Source organism: Arachis duranensis, chromosome 1, assembly GCF_000817695.3.
Source record: "Arachis duranensis cultivar V14167 chromosome 1, aradu.V14167.gnm2.J7QH, whole genome shotgun sequence".
NCBI classification, from domain to species: domain Eukaryota; kingdom Viridiplantae; phylum Streptophyta; class Magnoliopsida; order Fabales; family Fabaceae; genus Arachis; species Arachis duranensis.
The window spans coordinates 2,181,389-2,203,573 of NC_029772.3; the positions used below are offsets into that span (position 1 = coordinate 2,181,389).

A 22,185-nucleotide genomic window follows, 5' to 3' on the forward strand; every position below is an offset into this window, starting at 1 on the left:
TGTCTTACATAATAAGCATGGAACTCCCTGGGAGGGTGCCATCCACTATCATTGGCACTCAATGCAGCCTTGATTGCCTGAGATCTATCAGAAATAATCATCAGGACGTCCTGTGGGGTGACATGTCATCTCAGATTAGTCAGGAAGAAAGACCATGCCTCTGTATTCCCGGACTTTACAATTGCAATAAGCAACACACCACCCTATCTGCCATACAAATGGGTACCGTCGACAGAAACAAAAGGCTTGCAATGCTTGAAAGACTCAGCACAGGACATGAATGCCCAAAATACTTTGTCGAATATGCTACAGTCGCATACCATAAGGTGCCCATCATAGTAAGGTACAGCCCTGAGCTCGCATATCATTCCGGAACAACAACTCTACAGTGCTTGTAGAAGCTTTGGCACCTTGTTGTATGACTCTTCCCAGTCCCTATATATATGTGCAATTGCCTTTTGCTTTGCCATCCAGACCTTTCTATATGAGAGTTTGAAGTGATAGCTTTGTCGAACTGCAGCCTTCAAGACAGGGATGCTGATAAATGGGTTGGACTGTATCGACGGTAAAATGACCTTGCAGATGAGGCTACTGTCCAATTGTCGATGGTCTTGAGACATGGTGGGTGCTAAACACGTATGCGCTCCACCAACCCTCCAGATCTCTGTAACGAAATAAAACATTCATGGTTGGAAACTGCACTAGATATAACAATCATAAATGAGTAAATACGCCACAATTAAACTTGACCTCACCAGTATCCAAGTTTCTGTCGGAGGGCTACACTGAGACTCTATGGACATCCAGTTGAAGCTTGGCGACAATGCACACGGTACTTCAATCGGTCCGATTCGATCACTCGATAGTCAACACTTCTGCGAATGCTGTAGTTCTTCACACCCTGCATTACTACATCTCTGCTTTTGAATCTGTAGCCGACACGAAACTCCACCTCACCATCTAGGTTATAATCGTCTTCCCCGATATTCGAAAAAGGAGTTTTATCATACATCGCGTCCAGATCCAATGCATGATAGTGACTTGGTACATCTGATAGCGCCAGAATCGGGTGGGGAGGGGTGAGGCAACACATAGCGCATCGCTGGCTCAGCCAGCATCTTCGGTACAAACTCCTGCTCATCATCATCTTCAGACGAATCACTATCATTGCTATCCGCAATGTAATCTTCGTCGGAGTCTTCATCACTGACGTCCATGCCTTTCACTGGACTAGCAACATGAATCGGTGGTGGTGCAATAGGTGGGTCATCCTACACAAAGGTCGAGTGGGCAGATCCACTGCCACCAACATCACCAACCTTTGCGGAAAGCTCCATCACTTGTTCTGCCATAATTCTCCTATGGATGTCAAACATGAGTTGCACATACTCGTCGCCTTGTAGCCGAAACAGGCGAAACCAAGAAATTCTGTTACTCAATGGTGCTAGCAAGCTATACATCACCCTTCCGATCTCTTTTCTCCCTAAACCACCAAGGTTGCTCAATATCAAACTCGAACTTACTTGCCGAGTGCACAATAGCAATGGATTATCACACTCAAATATCACCCCATTGTTACTGTTCCTCATACGGCAATTGGGATGCAAACAGACAACCACATATCCGCTACTACTAGACATTTTTGCCTATTTTTAGGAAGAAAAAACGGAGGAGAAGAAGATATGAAATGTATGTAGAGAATGTCAATAATTGCGCATTCTTTTATAACTGTTGAAAGTTTGTCTTACTGTATCTTGTTTACATTGTAAACGTTATAATTTAACACGTATAAACGAGGTAAGCTTGTACGTATCTTGTTTATACTCGCTTTTATACTGTAAACGAAATATACACGTATCACACATACTGTCTTATCTCGTTTAAAATATAAATGAAATAGGTGTAAACTTACAGTAATCCTACGTATTTCTGTAATAAATTTTAGGAAAAAGACAGATAGGTCCATGACTTTTCAAACTTTTGACAAATACATCCCTGACAAAATTTAAATACAAAAAAGTCCCTGACTTTAACAAACGGAGGACAATTTAGTCCTTCCGTCTATTTGCCTCTCATACACCTAACGGAACTGGCTGACGTGGCTGAAACGGTGTACAGGTGTCCGTTACGGTGCCACGTTTGAAGGGAAAAAAGTTCGAAGGACAAATAAGTCCTTGACGTCATTTTACAAATAAAGTTCGAAGGACAAATAGGTCCTTGAGAATTTTTTTTCATTATACTTCTATTATGCTTCTATTATGAGAATTTAGTTTATAAAATTAGGCTAATTTTTTTTGTATGAAAAAAATATTGGTGTTTTTGTTGAAAATGGGAGAATGTGGTGTAATTATAGATGGGTGGATTTTTTTTGTAGGAAGTCAACACGTGGGGGGCGTGGTGCAACACGTGGGAGGCGTGGTGAACACGTGGCATCATTCTGGCCAACACGTGGGGGGCGTGTTGAACACGTGGCAGCATCTTAGCCAACACGTGGGGGCGTGTTGAATAATTTTCACAATACTATAATACACTTCAAATGTCAATATTCAACCAAAACACCAATTTTCTTTCCATATTAAAAATAATTTCTGATAAAATTATGCTTATATTTTGAAATCTAGTTAACTTATTTTATTATACAATTTAAATTATTTGTATTAAAATTGTAGAAATTGGGCTTGTTATGTTTCTACTCTTTTTCTTAAATTGCATTAGTTTAGTTTTAGTGCATTTGTGTATTATATTAGAATTTCTTAAATTGCATTAGTTCAATTTTCATCATACCAGTGGCATTAGTTAGCATCAGTTCATTTATGCATCAAGTTAGCATTAGTTCATTTGTGCATCATTCATGTATTAAGTTAGCATTAGTGCATTTGTGTATTATATTAGAACTAGTATTTTTATGCATAATAACATTACGAGAATATTTTTTTTTTAAATTATAGTTCACTTTGTTCTAACAGTATAAATTATGCATGACACAAAAGATTTATAAAATAAAACTACTTTTACAAAAAGGTCGTAAGTTGACAAAAGTTTCTGACTAAGAAGACCAAGATATCTGCAGATAAAATATTAAATAATAAGATTTTTAGTTATTATTTTTATATGAAAAAGTCTAATTTTTTATTAGTAATTAATTTTAACATTCGTTATCTAAAATTTAAAATAATTTAATGTGTATAATTTTACATTTAAAATATTTTAATTGTAAAAAATATCGAATGACATATTTTGATTTGTCAAATTACTAATATAAAATATAATTATATATAGAGTAAAAATAATAGAGAGAAATATAAAAATGGAGAGAGGTAGATGAGAGAATTTAGGAAATGAGTTTATTAATTTTGAAAAAAAAAATTCTCAAGGACCTATTTGTCCTTCGAACTTTATTTGTAAAATGACGTCAAGGACTTATTTGTCCTTCGAACTTTTTTCCACTTCTAACGTGGCACTGTAATGGACACCTGGACACCGTTTCAGCCACGTCAGCCAGTTCCGTTAGGTGTATGAGAGGCAAATAGACGGAAGGACTAAATTGTCCTCCATTTGTTAAAGTCAGAGACCTTTTTTGTATTTAAATTTTGTCAGAAATGTATTTGTCAAAAGTTTGAAAAGTGAGGAACCTATTTGTCTTTTTCCCTAAATTTTAAAATTATTTATTTTAGTAAATAAAATATTTTTTAATTTATTTAAATAAAAAATGCCGTGGCCATACCTTTCCTTCGCCGTCGAAAAGAAGCGGGAGCAATGATATGGAAAAAGTGAGGAGAGCAGCGAATGAGATAGCTTACGCTCGCAACCCTCGTAAGCTCTGTCGTCTTCACCGCTCTCTCATCCCTCTCCTTTCCATTTCCTCCTCTCTCTACAAACTCTCTCTCTCACTTCGCCACTCTCTCTACCGACACGGCTTCTTCCCAGTCCACCGGTAACCCTTCTTCTCCCTAACTTTGTTTCGAAAGGGCAGAGCTCTAATTTTGTGTTTTTGATTGCAAGATTAGTTTGCCAGTTGCTGTTGTTAGCGTTGGGAATTTGAGCTGGGGAGGAAATGGGAAGACGCCCATGGTTGAGTTTATAGCTCGCTGGTTGTGTCATGTTGGAATTTCACCTCTCATTCTTTCAAGGGTACTCTCTTCTCCTTCCTTGCTTGTCCATCTTTTTTAGTTTAATTAATGGACCTGAATTTTGCAATTTCCATACTTATATCATTATTGGGGAGATATCATAGGTTGTTTAGTTGTCATTGTTGGAGAAGACTAGCATTTACACATATTCTTACAGGTTGCATTCCAGGTGTATTGCCAGAAAAATCCTGTAATGGGAACATTAAAAGTATAGGATCTAGGCTAGCAATACCCTGCAGCAATGTGCATATGATTAATTATTAGGGTAAAGTATATTTTTTGTCGTGATGATTTCGAAAAGTATTAAAAATATCTGTATCTTTTCTTTGAATCAATTTTAAATGAAATGTTTTAATTTTATTCAGCGTCAATTTGGTGATAAATTTGCAAAATGGTGGCAGATCAGTAAAGAAAGCCTTAAATTTTTGGTGGTGAAAGTTAGTCAAAATAACTTTTTTCCTAATTACTCCTATGATAATCCCCTCTTAATCATCCTAATAATATCTCTCATCCGGTCCCTCCCTCATGATCTCCAGCACCCCACCTGCTTCATCAACATCAACATCAACATCATCATCTCCTCCTCATTATCACCATCACCCCTCCCTCACCCCGTTGCCACCCCACCCACCGTCACCTCCACCTGAATTTCGTCCCCAACCTCTCCCTCACCACCACCACCAACAACAACAACAATCTCGAAGGCTCTCTTCCACTTGGTCTACTTCTTTTATACACTATCTAAGGCCAATAGCTGAACTGACTTCAATACACTTCCTTTTCTTTGTACATAAATTTGAGAGTAAATATCTTGCCGACCGCTGACCATTTGCTCGAAAGACAGCTCTCCTTCACAATTTGAAAATTCCTAACTAGTTCCCAGCCATCCAAATAATTAGAGTCTAAGCGGCCCTTGTTACTAGACTAAGTGGCCCCTACTATTGGACTAAGCGGTCCCTGACATATCAGCAGTTCATGGTGTTATGCATTCATATTTTGTCTGATACATGATGTGTGTGTTACAAAGGAAAAAGTACACTTTTTATTTTTTGTGCAAATAGGATTATAATTTAATGATCAAATTTTAAGGCTTATCTCCTTTGGCATCATAACTGATGGAAGATATATTTGACCCTTCATGCCAAAATCCTAGCTGAAGCAATATTGTTGTGTATTTTAATTTGTAACTTGCCTATCTGGCTTCATATGTTGCTTATTCTGGCAGGGTTATGCAGGTGGTGATGAAGTCAACATGCTTCGTAGGCATTTAATTTGGACACCAACTAAGTTTGGTGTTGGCGCAAATCGAGCTGCGGTTGCAAGTCAATTCATCCAAAGATATGGCTATGTTGATACCAGAGAGAGTTCATGGTATAGGAAACAGCAGCTGGGTCATGAGTTGAATGTTTCTGTTGATTCAGAAAATATTGGTGCTGTAGTTCTTGATGATGCAATGCAGGTAATGCCAACTATTGCACGCACCAAAGAACAATATAGAAAAGTAATTTCCTTTGCAACCTTTTTTTGTTTATTGAGGTATGGTTTATGATTTAGTGTTAAGTATGGTAGTGTTTGGACACGGTGACACATGTCTGCTGTTTGGTTTGGTGAGACACAGATTTTTGATGGACACGGGAAGACACAGATGGACACGGAGACACTAAATTAGTGTACCTCCAATTTAATGAGACACTGAGACACAACTTGTGAGACACTACTTTTTTACTCTTTTATCCTTATTCAATTTTTAAATTTTCAAAATTTATCCTCTTATCTCTTCAAATATTTCTTTTTTTTTTACTTCCTCTTTTAAATTCTACAACCAAATTTATTTTTCTATTTTCTTAAAAAAATTATACATTTAATTTTTTATTTATTTGAATTTTAATTAATCTTTGATAAATTTCGGACTTTGATTTTCTATTTTTTTTTCCAAAAAAAATTATATATTTAATATTAAATGATAATTTGAGATGATATTAGAAGAAAAAAAATAGGGGAAGAAATAAAAATTTAATGGTTATGACATGTAGCCTTTGAGGTGATGGATGTGTAGCGGTATTGGTAAAATTTGTGGTTGAATGAAGGGCAATTCAGACTTTTTCAAATATTTGTGTCTTGTTCATTATTTTCACCAAACATAAACATAGACACAAATATTTTATGTCTATGTCTTTAGTGTCTGTGTCTTTGTGTCTATGTCTCATCCTATACATCAACCAAACGGAGCCTATGATACTGGAAATACTGAGCCCTGCTTTTGGCTTGCTTAATTACCTTCATTTTGTTTGACAAGAAGTTTCTGTAAATGTTATCTTCTGTATGTAAGGTAGCACTGGAGTTTGTGGCGTGATTTGGATATTGTAATGGTTAATGGATTGACTCTTTGGGGCAACCTTCAGCTTTTGCCACTTGGACCTTTGAGGGAACCCTTGACTGCACTTAAACGAGCAGATGCAGTTGTAATCCATCATGCAGACCTGGTATGCTAAAGCGATACCTTCTTCAAGGAAATAATTTGCAAATGTTTTTGTATCAGTTTGAATTTAGTCATTTGGTTGGCATATAGATTTGCTTACTGACAATGTACTTCGGGTGGTTCATAGGTGTCTGAGAATATTCTCAAGGATATTGAGTCAACAATCCGAGGAATCAAAGAGTCGATTCCACTTTTCTTAACAAAAATGGATCCAACTTACTTATTTGAGGTGGGTAATACCAATGCCAATATACCGTTGACAGCTCTCCATAAAGCTACTATATTATGTGTTTCGGCTATTGGTTCCGCAGAATCTTTTGTGAAGAAAATTCAGAAGGTATTCCTCCTTAATAATCGTTCCTCTTCTAAATAGCATAACTAAACATAAACATATCAATTGGCCAGTTGTATTTTCACTTGTTAAAACTTGTCTTTCATTTTGCTTGAATCATAAAATTCTATGATTCTTAATCATGAAAAGGTTCTACTAAAAGTAAAATAACTAAACAAGAGATAAATAAAATAATTAATTAAGTGGGCGTAGTGCTTGTCATAACTCAACTTTCTTATTATATATTAATAGTACACTAACATATACTATAGAAATGGATCAACTTCTATGTAGTTGAAACTTGAAAGACAGCAAGGGATAAATATATGTTCCAGACATGATTAGTAACTCACACCAACCCCCTTTTATGCTGTGCTATCTAGCTATACTTTTACTTACCTTTTAAGTGGTTTTTGCTTCGAGGTCCCTGTTGTTTGCTCTTTTCATCTCTAAAGTGAAAACAACTTGATGCAGATGGGTGCACGTTATGTGGATCGAGTAGATTTCAGTGATCATCATGCATTCCATGTCAAGGTACGTTATATATAACTCCTGAATTTCAAACAAATATTTTTCTGACTGATTACATACTATGTTATTTCAAGTCACCATTTAAACCTGTCATACATTCTTTGCACCTGCTCTGCCAAGCCACACCATTTAAATTTCCTCTTGTTTCTTAATTTTATTTTAAAAGAAAACATTTACTAGGATACTCTTTTTTTCCTCATACTAATCTAGGATATTGAGTTGATCAGAGCCAAGCTAAGAGAATTAGAGGGCAAGTTTGGTTCCAAGCCCATAGTTGTTATTACTGAAAAGGTATGCTCATATTTTTACGTATAGGTTTGTTTCTATATTCATAACCCCCTATTTTTAATTAAACTTTTGTCTTGGCAGGATTATGATAGGGACCCGGAGATTCTCAAACAGCTGTATCCATTTAAAACTTTTGTTCTGTGTTCTGCATTGATGGTTATGTCCTATAAAGGAAGCACAGAGGATAGCTTTAAGAATTTTCTAAAGGACCACTTGAGATTAAAATTTCCTGCAGAAAATTAGTCTTAGGTTGTTGTAAGCTCTGCTTTTCATGCATGCATATGGTTAAGTATCCCAGTATCATTTGATAGGCCCTCTCTTTTGCAGCCATGTTACTGGTCCCCGAAATTACTACATTGATTATGAGTAATGTTAGTTCTACATCATAATTTTTGAAATGTTGACATTTTCATCCACCATTTGATGGGGGGTATGGGCTCCATTCGAACCAAGGTTTTTTAAAGTGAAAGATTGGTAAAGCGAAAAATTAACTGATTAATCACTCTAACATTAAGATGATACGGTTCATATGTGATAGATTGAACATAGATCTTACAAATTCAATGATGATTAATTTCTTATTTTATATTTTTATTACTTAACTACTCTCTTCACTTTAGAGTTGAGAGTTTTTTTTCCTGCTCAATTCTACCACCATGGTCCACTAAATATCTAATAGTATATTAGAGTACATGGGCATATGGTTTTTCACAAATATTCAAATAACATCTATTTATTATATAAAAGAAGAGTTGCAAAACAGTGACACCCGTTCACATATTTCAACACCTGTCCATTTTTCAACTGTTTTTGGCATTTCTCCAATTGACACGTATCTTTATTTCTATTGAAATTACAATCCTATTCTATATATACATTGGTAATTACGTATCCTACCCTTTTTCCATCTTTTAACTATTTGTTGTTCTTCTCCAAATGACACCTGTCCTTATTACCATAGAAATTACAATCCTATCCTATATATAGATTGGTTATTAGAAATCCTCCCTTCTTTTTCACTGTTGCAAGCTCCTTTTTCCTTTGCCGACACAAATACATGAGTGGCTCAGCAATCCCTAACCTCAGCGAGAACTCTTGCTTGGTGGAAGATTTTCGGGGTAATCGTTTTGTCCAGTGGGTTGTAGGGAGTGAATGGAGCAGCAATCCCAAAACCACCATTTTAGGGAAAAAAACGATAATGCTAGCTTCTGATTGGATGATTAGGGTAAACAATGGATTGAGAATGCATTGTGTCTGATGGAAAAAAGGAAAAGAGGCAGTATTATTTTCCAGAAATTGTAAGGTACTCCTTTTATCTATTGTGCTTAGCATATGTTAGAGTATTAGCAATCCCAAAACGATGCTATTAACCATTGATAGTTTGCTTTGATTGGTTGATTGGGGTTAATCCCAGTACCCAACGTGTTTTAGTCGATTGAAAAATTTAGTACGTTGGTTTAAACAATGATTTAATTTTGGCGCTACTTTGGAAAATTTAAAACCAGTATAACAACTTTTCCTATGACATAGTCTTTATATATTGGAAGCCGGTATCCCACCATCCACATAGCTTAGATTACTTCCTCTCCTCCCTATGGCTCTAACAAATGCTTTTACTCAAAAGGTTGATCGTGTTGCAGACATCAATGCAACGAAACTGGCCTGGAATTTAGTTGTTGGAGTTGTTCGTTTGTACGAAATTCCTAGCTCATGGAATCCCACAGATGTATGCAGCTTAGAATTGGTGCTCCAGGATGAAATGGTGTGTATCCAACTATTTATTTTAAGAATGGTCATATTGACTTGTGGAGTTTATACATGTTAATTTGTGTCTGTTTGTGTGTGTGTGTTTGTATGTGTGGCTGCCTAGGGTGATCGTATACATTGCTCCATTCCGAAGGCAAATGTGGTGGTCTTTAAGACAGTTGTTCGTGAGTTTGGAATTTACTCAATGAGAAATTTCATTGTTCAGCCAAATTCAAAAGGTGTGAGGACAACTTCACACAAGTTCAAGCTAAGTTTTTATATGAAAACTTCTGTCAGTACTCTCTCCAGTGAGACCTTTCAATTAAATCCTTTCTGATTCGTCTCCTTTACTGAAATTGAAGCAGTTGATGTTGTTAATTTGAATATCCTCCTAGGTAATATATTGATCCAATGATTCATAATTTATTTAGTTTTGTTATTTTGTTTGTGGATAACTGATGCTGTCTTTGTGGGTTTTTATCTCCACTGTGTTATAGATTGTGTTGGTCACATTGTTGGAAAGGAGGATGTTAGACCAATGGTTACAAAATCAGGTCAAGAAAGTAAATGCATGGCACTATACCTGGAGGATCTTGAGTAAGTCATATGGCTGTTTTCATTGGTATGTCATTAAGTGATTGTTTTAGTTGTGGCTTTTCTTATTGTTGTATGTTTTATAATATCGTAGGAAAAATAAGATCAAGTGTACCATATTTGGTGAAATGATTGGTAAGTTAACTCCATTTATCAATAAGGATGATGGTGAGCCACTGATCTTGGTCGCTCAACTCTTCAAGCCAAATCAGTACCTCAATCAGATTAATATTCAGAATAGTCTTTATGCCTCGAGAGTGTTCCTGAACCCTGATTTTCCTGATGTTGTTGCATTCAAGAATCGGTAAGTAAACATTAAACCTTAGTAATTGATTTTTTAAAGTTTAATTTATTTTGTACTCAATTCTTTATATTTATTATTAACAAAATATACGGAATCAGCTACTTTTTTAAAGTGTACACTATTTGAACAACTATTATTATGGAGCTTGATTATAAGTTTTTAATCTTTTTTGGTAATGTATGGGGTTAAATTCTGTATACCAAACCTTAGAAACATACAAAAAAATTTAATACTTTTATACTTTTTAACATAATATTATTTACTAAACTTTTTTATAAACATTATCAATACATGAAAACAAAAAAAATTCTTTATTTACTTAAAAAAAAATTTGTACTCAATTATTTATGTTTGCTAAAACAGGAAATATACAAAATAAGCTATTTTTTTAAAGTCCAAAATATAAAGTGCAACTTTAGATCATAAAATTAGGTGTATAGAAATATTAAGCTAATTGGTCTATTAATTTTGGATTACTTCGAGTTAGCCTACTGAAAGAAGGTAACATTGGATCCCAACGAATTAATCACATAGAGACCCAACCTCAGTATTCTGTGAGTGATGAACTTTCGGGAGGTTCCTTTCCAATCAATACAATTGAAGAAGTTTTGAACATGACTTATGTGAGTTCATTTCCCACCGTTTGTATTAACACTGATTTCGTTGCATTGCATTTGAATGTTACTAAAATGAGAGTCCATGTTGTTACAGGAGGTCTCCACTTGGATTTTAGCCACTATAGTGTCTGTTGATGTTGGCACCCGCGATTGGTATTATGCCTCGTGTAAGAATTGTCCTAGAAAAGTTGTGGAGAATAAAGGTCGATATTATTGTGAGCATTGTCGAAAAGTGGGATTTAATGCTCCATTGAGGTAACAGTTTCTTTGTTTCGACTTTTATTCCACGTCTTAACAACAAACTTCTTTGTGTGACTATGTTTCCTGCGTTCAATGCTAAAATGTGAAGTTTGTCACTGTTCATTTTAGAGGACCTTGGTGATTACAAATAACACATAACTTCTTAGCGCAAATGAAGTTTCACTTATTATGGTGGTCCCATACCAAAAACATGGGTATACCATACAACTATAAGCATGACTCAATCTACTTAACTAATTATATTATGAGGAAAAAGAACTAAATGGATAAAACTCAGGGTATACTACATGAGTAAGGGTATTTGACTTATGTTACTATTCAGTGCTTTGTATTTTTACTGATAATAGAACTTGAATAAGTTTTCCATTCCTTTATCTATATCAAATTAATCATGTGGCCAACTAACATACACATATTCTTTCAAGGTGTGTTTCTTTGGTTGTTGGAATGGAGTAAATGCTCTTAATGTAACCTATGTTAACGCGCTAATTTCAAGTTTTATTTACATTATAAGTTTTATATCCAGACTTATTTCTCCCCTGAACACTTTTAATTCGGTTTGGTTTATTTTTACTCAGGTATCGACTTAATGTTGTAGTCATTGATGGGACTGGATGCATTAATATAATGCTTTGGAATCAAGAGGCAAAAATCATTCTCGGAAAATCTGCTAATGACATAAGGGATCTAATGGTAAACTATTATGCATTTTACTGAGCTTATTTGGTGATTCGTCAATATATGGACTGTCGGTGTATAAACCAACTAATAAAGCTTTTTTTTTCATGTGCAGAAAGATGGTGATGAGAATGCCTGCTTAAAAGCTTTTGAACCTATAATTGATAGGAAGTTTCTTTTTAAATTGTCTATCTCACAGAAAAATCTGACCTCTGTGGACCAAGCTTATAATGCTGTTAAGATTAGTGATGATGAGGCACTGATTGATCTCTATTCATCCCACAGTTCTTCCATAGATATTGGAGTTCGTATTTAAATTATGACTCATTATTAAACTGTCCATTGCAGTTTCCATACTCTTAAAGGGTGTATTCGTAACTAAAATTGGAATTCATGTGATGCAGGGGGTTGAACAAGGCCTTTCAAACGTAGTGTCTACAACTGGAAATAATGACCTTGACTTAGATGGGAATGGAGCTGCTATTGTTTCACTATCAAAGGTCAAGATTCCATTAGAACCCAATAAGATATTGCAAATTCTGTTGCATTGTAGAACCCAATATTTGATATTGTAAATCCTGTTGCACTCATGCAGGATTCTGGCATTGAGAGCATCTTTGAAAGCGGGTTAGATACTCCTGGTAAATGTGTTATAGCAGATTCTGCTCCAAGCTTGGGTGTTAGTGGACTTACTAATCCGGAAGGCCAGGGATCCAGTAATAAGACTTTCAAACGTGGTTCTACCAAGAGGAAAATTGAGTGATTCACTCAATTTGGGATATGTAATGTGATTGTACACATTTGTTGGCTTTAGTTTAGTTGCTATGGGTATTTATCCTTATGAAACTCAGTGTTATGAACTTATGTATATTGCTGTAATGACCTTGGGTGTCCATGAACAATGTCATATCAAAGTTTTAACGTTTTGTAATTTACTTTTACTCTAAATTTTCTTTTCTTTTTTAATCGACTTTCATAATGCAGTAAACAAAATGTAACTCCTTGCTCTAAGTCAAATCTGCAGTTGGACTCATTTGTTTATATAACTTTTTGGTGTCTTTTATTTTAAAACATCAACTTTTCGAATATTATTTGTTTGCATTATTATAAAAAAAATTATCATTTGTTTTAAGTCATAACGTATTTTTAACTAAAGAAAACCACAGATAAAAAAATCAAGACTCTTAAGACATAATAAGTTATTAAGCCATGCAAAAAAATGTGATGAATCTTCTGTTGATTGTTCTGCCATTTGATAAAAAAAATGTGAAATCTAAGAGCATTGTTACTAAATAATTATATAAAACAAATCAACTATGTCTAAAACAAGATAAAGAAAACAAAATTATTACTAAATATTTTTTGTTCGATGGAGTTAATAAGTGTCTATTACCATTCTTATAAATCTCGATTTGAAATATTTAAACTTTTTTCAATTTTTTCTTGGAGTCAACTTTGGTATATGAAATATCAGAAATACAAAAACAATCACTTTTAAATTAAATATTACTTAATCAAGCTTTTTAGAAATATTATAAATAATACAGCACAACAACAAAACATTCAGTGAACCACCTTTAGAGTCAATTTTATTTTGTACTCAATTATTTGTGTTTGTTAATATTAAAATATATTAAATAATATACTTTTTATTAAACAAAATATAAAGTGCAATTTTATATAATAAAATTAATAAAACGGCTATGATACAAAATATAAATGATAATTTTAAAATAGCAAATATAAGTTGCAATTTTATGTTGCTTTATTTTATATATTTAATGTTTCTTAACTTGATTTTTTTCGGAGTTATCTTTTGTATACCAAATCTCAAAAGTAAAAAAAAAATCATTTTGATTCACTCTTAAATTTAATATCTCTTTATCAATCTTATATGAAATATTATACATAATACATAAAAAATAAAAACAAATTTAGTTATTTACCTTTTAAAGTTCAATTAATTTTGTAGTCAAATTATTTATGTTTAGGGAGCCACTTAGAAAAAAATAACAAAAAAGTCTTTTTTTTAAGATATTTTTTAAAAATTCAAATTTAACACATATAATCAATTAAACTGTTTTATTTTTATTTAAATTAGACCAGACAAATCAGTTTAGCCAAAAAAATTCATAAATTAAATTTTAAATCGGTATAAATAACTATTTTTTATAAAAATAACTACAGTATCTCCATTATAAAAAATAACTAAAATATCCCTATTATTTATATATATATTAATTTTAATAATTCTAAATCCTAACCCTACGATGACAGGAAGGAAAAGGGCTAGAACTTAGGATTCTCAAAATTAATATATATATAACAAGAGTATTTTAATCATTTTCTATAATAGGTATATTGTACTCATTTTTTATAAAAAATATTAGTAATTTAGACCGATTCAAAATTTGATTCACCATTTCTCGATCAAATTAAATTGTCTGCCCTAATTTTGATAAAAATAACATGATTTAATCGATTATATATGTTAAATTTTAATTATTAAAAAATATCTTTAAAAAAAGACATTTTGGACGTCTTTATCGAAGTGGCTTCTGTTTGTTTATTATAACGAAATTATACAAAATTAGTTCCTTTTTAAAAGTTAAAACTATTTGAATTGAACTTTAAGACAATGAAGTGAACATAACACATGCATAAACCCCTATATAAAGGAATAACGGATTGTGAAAACCCTTACATGTACCCTAAATTTCATCTATTTAGTATTTTCCGTTAAAAAAAATAGAATTCTATAACAAAATAATAACATCACAACAAATTACATATCCTTTCTAACTACACTGCATTGGTAATTGGAAAAAGTAAGATTTGTTGTCAGTTTTTTAATGGAGTTAATAGGTGCCAACTATCATTATTATGAAACTTGATTTTAAATATTTAAAACTTTTTTTCAATTCCTTTACAGAGCCAACTTTTGTTTATCAAAGATCACAAATATAAAACGAAATATTACTTCTAAATTGAATTTCTACTTAATCAATCTTTTTAGAACTATTATAAACAAAAGATGACAACAAGAAGACACTTAGTGAATCACTCCTTAAAGTCAAATTTATTTTGTACTCAATTATTTATGTTTGCAATGATTAAAATATAGAAAATAATCTACCTTTTAAAATATAATACATAAGATGGAATTTGATATAATGAAATATAAACGCTATGAAAATACTTACATAAAAAATTATGCACAGATTGAATACAAAAGATTCTAATTACTATTTATGTTTTTCAGTTGGATTAATAAGAGCCAACTACCATTGTTTATTATGCTTTATTTCATATGTTTAATGTTTTTTATCAATTTGTTTTCAGAGTTAACTTTTGTATACCAAATCTCAAAAATTGAAAAAAAAATCATTTTGTTTAACTCCTAAAATTAATATCTCTTAATCAAACTGTTTAGAAATATTACAAATAAAGCATGAAAACAAAAAAAAACTTTAGTATGTAATTCGCTTTTTAAAGTTTAATGTATTTTGTACTCAATTATGTATTTATTATAAAAAAAAAATTCCATGCTACATTTTTTAAGTACAAACTATTTGAACTACCATTATTATTATTATGAAGTTTGATTTTAACTATTTAATTTTTTCTGTAATGCACGGAGTTAAATTTTGTATACTGAATTTCAGAAACATACAAAAAATATAATATTCTTTACTTCTTTACATAATATTATTTAATCAACCTTTTTATAAACATCATCAATAATTAATGAAAAGAAATAAAATTTATTAATTCACTTTTGAAAGAAAAAAACATTTTATACTCAATTACTTATATTTGCTTTATAAGAAATATACAAAATAAGCTATTTTTTTTAAAGTACACAATATAAGGTGCAACTTTAAAAAATAAATGACAGACAGATTTAGGATATAAACATTTAGGATGTGACATAGAATTAATGTGTATAGAAATATTAATGAATCTTGGGCTAATTAGTCTATTATTTGATAAAAAAAAGAATTTCGAAAACATTTTATAAAAAAAATATAAAATTCATACAAAAAATTATTGTTCAATATTTATTGTGAGCATTTTTTATGATTTTTTATTAAAAAATGCTTAATTTTTTAGAATGGGTTTTCTTTAAAGTTACCTTTTTATAATCAAGTCTCTTATATATATGAAAACATAATGTCTATCTACTAAACTATTTTAGTATTTCAGCTAACTTATTTTAGAAGTACGGTCACTTTTGGGAACATTTTTTTCGGTCGAACCAAGCAAATCTTAATTACATGGGCCGAGATTAAGTTCCTAAAAAAGAAATACCCCAAATGTTTAATTTGGTAATAAATTCAGACAAAAAAATGCCGGTGAAAAGATAGATATATAGCAGCTTTGTTTATGATTTGATGGGAAAAAAAGAAGCAGCTTACTCTTAAATTGGAAAGTATTTAAGAGTGTGATATCCAACTCCAACAAATGGAATAGGGTAACTCTTTATGCTTAATAAACATGGAGCAGCAATTCCTATGTGTGTGTTTATTATTATCAGATATGAGAAGCTTTTGCCCAATAAAAAAATTGCAGTTGTTTACCAGAAGTGTGCCTTTTGTAGTTGCATTACCTGACTAATTTTAAGCCAAGTCAGAACCCAGACTGAAAGAAAGAACTCCCATTTTCCAAAGTGGTGCTTTATCTGACCCTTACTTAAACCATGCATTAATATCAACTAAGTGAACCTGATTACTTATAGTTTTTGGGATGTTGTTGTGTGTAAATATATACTTCTGAATCTCTTTATTAAATATAATTACTAAGTTGAAATAACCAAACCGGATTAGTAGTGCTATAACTAAACTTGAACAGTTGTTTAGTAATGAATTTTTTTTCCTGCAACCATTATTGTTACCTAATTCATAACATTTGGATATGAAAAAAATAACCTGAAAAGTATAACCCCAAGTAATTATGCCCCTGTGTAACATACCACTTATATAGTTTATATAAGGTTAGCGTCACTTTCTTAATATGACAAGTAGCCATATACATTCTACTATATTCGAGTTATACATATAATTGACAGTGGTAATAGACTTCTTTTCTTCCTTCAGCAAACCAAATTTTAGAATGGCTAATCCACCTTCCAAACCTCAAATATTGCTGCCAGACGACCTCATATTGGAGATTTTTGCTAGAGCCGATGTCAATACAATTGGTCGTAGCAGAACCCTGTGTAGCTATTGGAACTGGGAGCTGGGGATCGAGGAGTTTGTCTTCAAGCATCTACATGCTGCTAAGAAGAGGCCAGCTTCCATTTATGTTCACTTTGGTGTCAAGGGACGAAGATCATTGGGGAGTTGGGTTTTTAGATTTAATGTGGATACTGGTGAGAATGAACGCCTGCACATCCCATTCTTGAGGAACTCTCAGGGCCAATTCGAGGTGATTGGTACTGATAATGGTTGCATGGCCATTAGGTATTCATGCATTAGTCACCCAAGTAATCTCATCGTGTGGAATCCTAATACTGATCAGGTAACACGAATTCCGGATCCTATGCAACATCATTGTTGTATTTGTGCCTCCACTTATGCATTCCTGTACTTTCCTGATTCGGTTGGGTATGTGTGGATAAATATTTATAAGAAGAAAATTCTTGACTCACAATCATGGTTGACTTCATACTCATCAGTGACTGGCCATTGGGATAGTAATTTTCCCTGCCCTCCATATGTTCAGGGTGTTGATTCTAGGTATGTTGTTAACCATGGCATCGTTTATTGGTTGAATTGGAACAATCATGCACAGACAAGTCCACAGTGTATTGTTCACTTTTCAATTTTTACCAATCAGTTTGGATTCATTTTGATCCCTGTGGAAGCCAGAGCTATGATTCAGCGGCTTTTAATCTGTGAAGGTTGTTTGTATTATGCTGCTGTTCATGCTAAATCAGACAGTTATAGGTGGCTCATCTGGAAAATTGAAGAAGGCAATCAAGGATATTCCTGGGAGTTGTCATCTCAGTTTCGAGGTCATGGATCAGCAGAATCTCCAGAGTATTTGACTCATGATTATTTGATAACAGTTAAAGATACTTCTCAACCAACTAGAGGAACTCAGTTCACCATCACCAAGTTAGATACAAAAAATCAGCAGAGAAGAACACTTAAAGTGCTGGAATTCCCACTTTCTACGTATATTAAATCACTGAATTTGAATTTTAACACTATTGTCCCAGTTTAGTATATATACATGGTCTTAACAACTATTGTATGTTATTCTAAAGTCTTTATGAGAAACTATATATCATAATTTATATGTATTTCCTAACTGATATAGCATATATGCTGAAATTAGCTTCAAAAATTGGGATCCATTTGTATCAGCAATGCTGTAATTTACATCCTTAATGTTTTCTTTGAGTTTGTCATTTTCTACTATTTTTCTGATATTGTAATCTAATTAAGTTCCTTTTTTTATATAATATGAAGTACTGTAATAAGTAAGTTGTAAAAGAAACTAACATATTTGCTTAGTGGTATAAATTTATCAGGTTAAATTATATCTTAACTTGGCTGGCATTTTTATTGCCAACTTAATGTTTATTTTCTTGCTTAATGTAGTTATGCTCTATCATATGGAAGTCTCTTTATTGATGAATAAAGCTCAACACAAATCTAACATTTTATTGGCTATTGCAATTTATATGTTTACAAACTTTCTTTCAAAGAACTTATTTAAAACACTTTCTCATCAGATTGATAAGCGAGAATACAGGTATATAGTTCCTATACATTCTATTGCTTTGACATTTTATATGTCTTGAGAGTTCTTGAATCATGGTTTGAAAGTTTATGGTGAACATGTTTGTAAGTGCATCTCCATGCTTATTAATAATATATCACTTAATCTTTTGAGTGTCTAATATAGTTAAGTCTAATTACCTATGAAAAGATCAGTGTAAACAAAACTTTTCACTATAAAAAATGCAATGAGAAGTATTGTAACAATTAGAATTGGATCTATAAAAGTACAGAATATGCATATATATTTACAACGCCAAAAAAAATTTCTTACTTTAATATTATGAGAGCTTATATGAAGGTATAAGAGCATATCTATGACCAAAAATGTTTAACTTTTTATTAACATGATAATTGAGAAAAAAATACACAATTATTTTAGTTTGGAATGTTAATTAAAAAAAATACTATTTAACATAATTATTTATCAACCATACAGTTCATATATATACCCAATCAAACCATTTTAAATGAGCATATTCAAATTTGACTACATAGGAATTATCATCATTATTGGAGTACCAATGACTTCTACAAGCAAACAATTAGGCTAATTATGCTAAACAAAATACAGTTGGTAAAATATTTCTCTAGAGCTATACTATAGTAACCTTCAAGTTGAGGTCCTATCATCTTAGGCAATTAATTATGTACTCCATCTAATCAATATTATTCTATTTATTTAAAAAGATGTTGTGTAATTAATATCTCTTAATATTAATGTCAAGTTCTCTGTTTCCTATCAAATTGAAGATAAAGTTATATTGTTATAGACTTATAGTAAATTCCATACAAATAAGACAAGATTGTTTTTCCTACTAAGTTAAATATTAACTATTCCAAATATTTTAGTTCGAAATAGCCTCACCTTGGGAAAGATTTCTTGAACAATAGAACCAAACAAACCTTAGTTAAAGAGATGAGATAAAGTATCTAGAAATGATTTCTTTACTATCTTCAATTAATGAGTGGTTTCATATCAACATGAGAGATATTATCTCTTTAAATGTGTGTCAGTGGTCTGCAGCTTATTGAAGTAAACCCAATAATCGATGAAAATTGCATCAGGGATTTTTCCAATTTAGATTATGTATTAATACCTGGTGAAACCCAATGATTTGACTGACCAAATAATTACCCATTTCATATATTGTTGGTCTAATTTAACAATAAAGGAGTCTATTATAATATTGTAGTTATATAAATGAATAAAGAAAGCTTATCTATTTACTAAAAAAACAAAGCAACAATGTAGTATATATCTGCAGAAGCAAAGGATATAAGTAGAATTAAGTCAAGGAACACATATGCAATGCTTTAACTTATATAGTCCATTTCACAACTTAATTGCATTTCAAAAAATAATTTGAGGTAAAAACAATCTCCAACATTGACATGTCTTCACCAAATAGGATCAAGCATTCTCTTTTTCATTAATTAATTGGTAACATTAATCTGAGAATCAATGAATATTCTTTTTTTCTATTTGTTGATAGCATTGTTTTTTTTCCATATTTAGTTTACTCAAAGGCATTAGGCAGGTGACCTTAATATTATTATCCTATAAGTGATACATACATCATTCTATAAATACTATATCAGAACTTAAATAAGTCTTCACAGTTAAACTAAAACACTCAAATAAGTCTTCTACTCATCCTTCTTCCCTCTACAATAAGCCAGTATTTCATTACTAAAAATACCACCATGAGTGATGTTCCTCCTAAAAGGGTTAACATTCCAGATCTTCCGATGGAGATTATGTTGGAAATTTTTTATTTGTGTGATGTATCTACCATTCTCAATACTCGAGCAACATGCAGGTTTTGGAGAAAAAATCTCAGTTCATATGCTTTTTTAGAAGAGATTGCAAGAAGGTGGAAGAGCAAGGGTTGTTCCATCTTTGCTCACTTTGGCTACTCTTCTGAATGGACAAAGTCACTAGACTGGGTCATGAATATGAGTGCCTTAACTGGTGAGACTTCTCCACTTCACTTCCCATTCCTGTTAACTGCTGAAGGTTGGTTCCAGATAGTTGGAGTTGAAAATGGCATTGTTTGTATACGCTACTCTTCTATGGGTAACAAAAGCTACTTGCTCACCTGGAATCCGATCTCCCGTTACTCTAAAATCATTTCTGACCCTAATAAACATTACTGTGAAGGTTGTGCTTTTCTTTACTCTTTTCTGTACTATCCAAACACGCTTGACTATGCTCTGCTGCACGTGTACATGGAAAATCCAGATAGCTCCACATGTGTTTTAACCATGTACACAAGTTTTAGAAGAAACTGGAATGTTACAGTTCCATGCCCAGAGAATGCACGTAGGTTGAATCCAGCCTATGTGTCAGTTAATGGTGTTGTTTATTGGGTTAGTGTCATTACTGACGAAGAGGATATTCAGCCTCCTTATATAGTTTCTTTCAATATTATCACTTACTCCTTTGATCAGATTTCACTTCCAAATGAAGGACTTCAAGGTTCCCATACTCTTTTAGTCCGAAGTGGGCACCTATGTGTTGCTGCTAATATTGGTGATGATTACTCATATAACTCAGTCATTTGGCAACTTGACCAGAATAGTTCTAGCTTTAACTGGACTAAACTATTTTCCTACAGTGGCATTGGGCCGTCTTACATACCTGCTACCATTGTTGATGATGATATTATTCAGATTAAGGAAAGACATCTAGAAGTTGAAGATATACATGACTTCAGATTCACTCACTTTCATATACGCTGTTATAGTCCAGTTACTGGCTCAAAGAAGACTCTTCAATGGGTTAATTATGACAATGTAGTCAAATTATGGACACTACACAAATTCTACCCAGGACTATTCCCGGTGTGATATGCAAGTTTGGTTCTTTAATGATCGTATTGTGTTAGGACTATGCATCTGGTGTGATTCTAATTAAGTTTTTTCTTTCTTTCTAGGTTTGTAATGGAATGTGTGTTTGTTGTTGCTATGTCATGTTGCTTGTGTGAGATGTTTTTAGACATTTCTACTTATGTATTTTAATGTTTATGTTTTTGCTGTTGAATGAGCATGTTCGTATAGTGATCGTGTGATGTTTGTTAGCATAATTAAGTAATCAACATATGAGGTAACTGAGCTTTCATAACAATTGATAATATTATTTTTCAAACTTTCAACTTAGAAAAAAAATTTACCTACCAGAAATAATCCAAATTCATAATAAAAAATGGTGACATTAAGAAAGAAGCTTCCTAAACTACTATAAAGAGTAAAAAATTAATAAAGATTACATGCATGAAAAAAATTAATAAAGATTCTAAAATATGAATAAAATGGCTACTAAATATTTGTTGTTCAATTAAGTTGAGTACTAGAAAGCTATAAGTGCCCCGAGTGTTATGAATCTTTATTTTAACAATTTAATATTTTTTGCCAAATTCTTTATGAAACTAAACT

The 22,185-nt window shown here is 32.4% G+C and overlaps 4 protein-coding genes across 5 annotated transcripts; all 4 read left to right on the forward strand.

The window, feature by feature from the left end:
- Positions 1-3,743: 3,743 nt before the first annotated feature.
- LOC107481860 (probable tetraacyldisaccharide 4'-kinase, mitochondrial) lies at positions 3,744-8,142 on the forward strand. 2 transcript variants are annotated; one of them, XM_016102242.3, is made up of 8 exons: positions 3,744-3,934; positions 4,008-4,131; positions 5,356-5,589; positions 6,464-6,613; positions 6,737-6,946; positions 7,415-7,474; positions 7,682-7,762; positions 7,841-8,142. In XM_016102242.3, exons 1-8 carry the CDS (start codon positions 3,762-3,764, stop codon positions 8,000-8,002), a joined length of 1,194 nt encoding a protein of 397 aa, XP_015957728.1. In that variant the 5' UTR covers positions 3,744-3,761; the 3' UTR covers positions 8,003-8,142. The 2 variants fall into 2 exon arrangements, with proteins under 2 accessions (XP_015957728.1, XP_052113542.1); XM_052257582.1 differs by having other exon boundaries at positions 3,822-3,934; positions 4,003-4,131.
- A 2,844-nt stretch (positions 8,143-10,986) lies between these two features.
- Positions 10,987-12,936, forward strand: LOC107487627 (uncharacterized). Its single transcript, XM_021143323.2, has 4 exons — positions 10,987-11,026; positions 11,115-11,275; positions 11,860-11,974; positions 12,075-12,936. Exons 1-4 carry the CDS (start codon positions 11,018-11,020, stop codon positions 12,273-12,275), a joined length of 486 nt encoding a protein of 161 aa, XP_020998982.2. The 5' UTR covers positions 10,987-11,017; the 3' UTR covers positions 12,276-12,936.
- A 4,135-nt stretch (positions 12,937-17,071) lies between these two features.
- Positions 17,072-18,187, forward strand: LOC107487704 (F-box protein At3g57580-like). Its single transcript, XM_016108431.1, has one exon. It carries the CDS (start codon positions 17,072-17,074, stop codon positions 18,185-18,187), a length of 1,116 nt encoding a protein of 371 aa, XP_015963917.1.
- Positions 18,188-20,454: 2,267 nt separating this feature from the next.
- LOC107487795 (F-box/kelch-repeat protein At3g23880-like) lies at positions 20,455-21,600 on the forward strand. Its single transcript, XM_016108520.1, has one exon. It carries the CDS (start codon positions 20,455-20,457, stop codon positions 21,598-21,600), a length of 1,146 nt encoding a protein of 381 aa, XP_015964006.1.
- Positions 21,601-22,185: the final 585 nt, after the last annotated feature.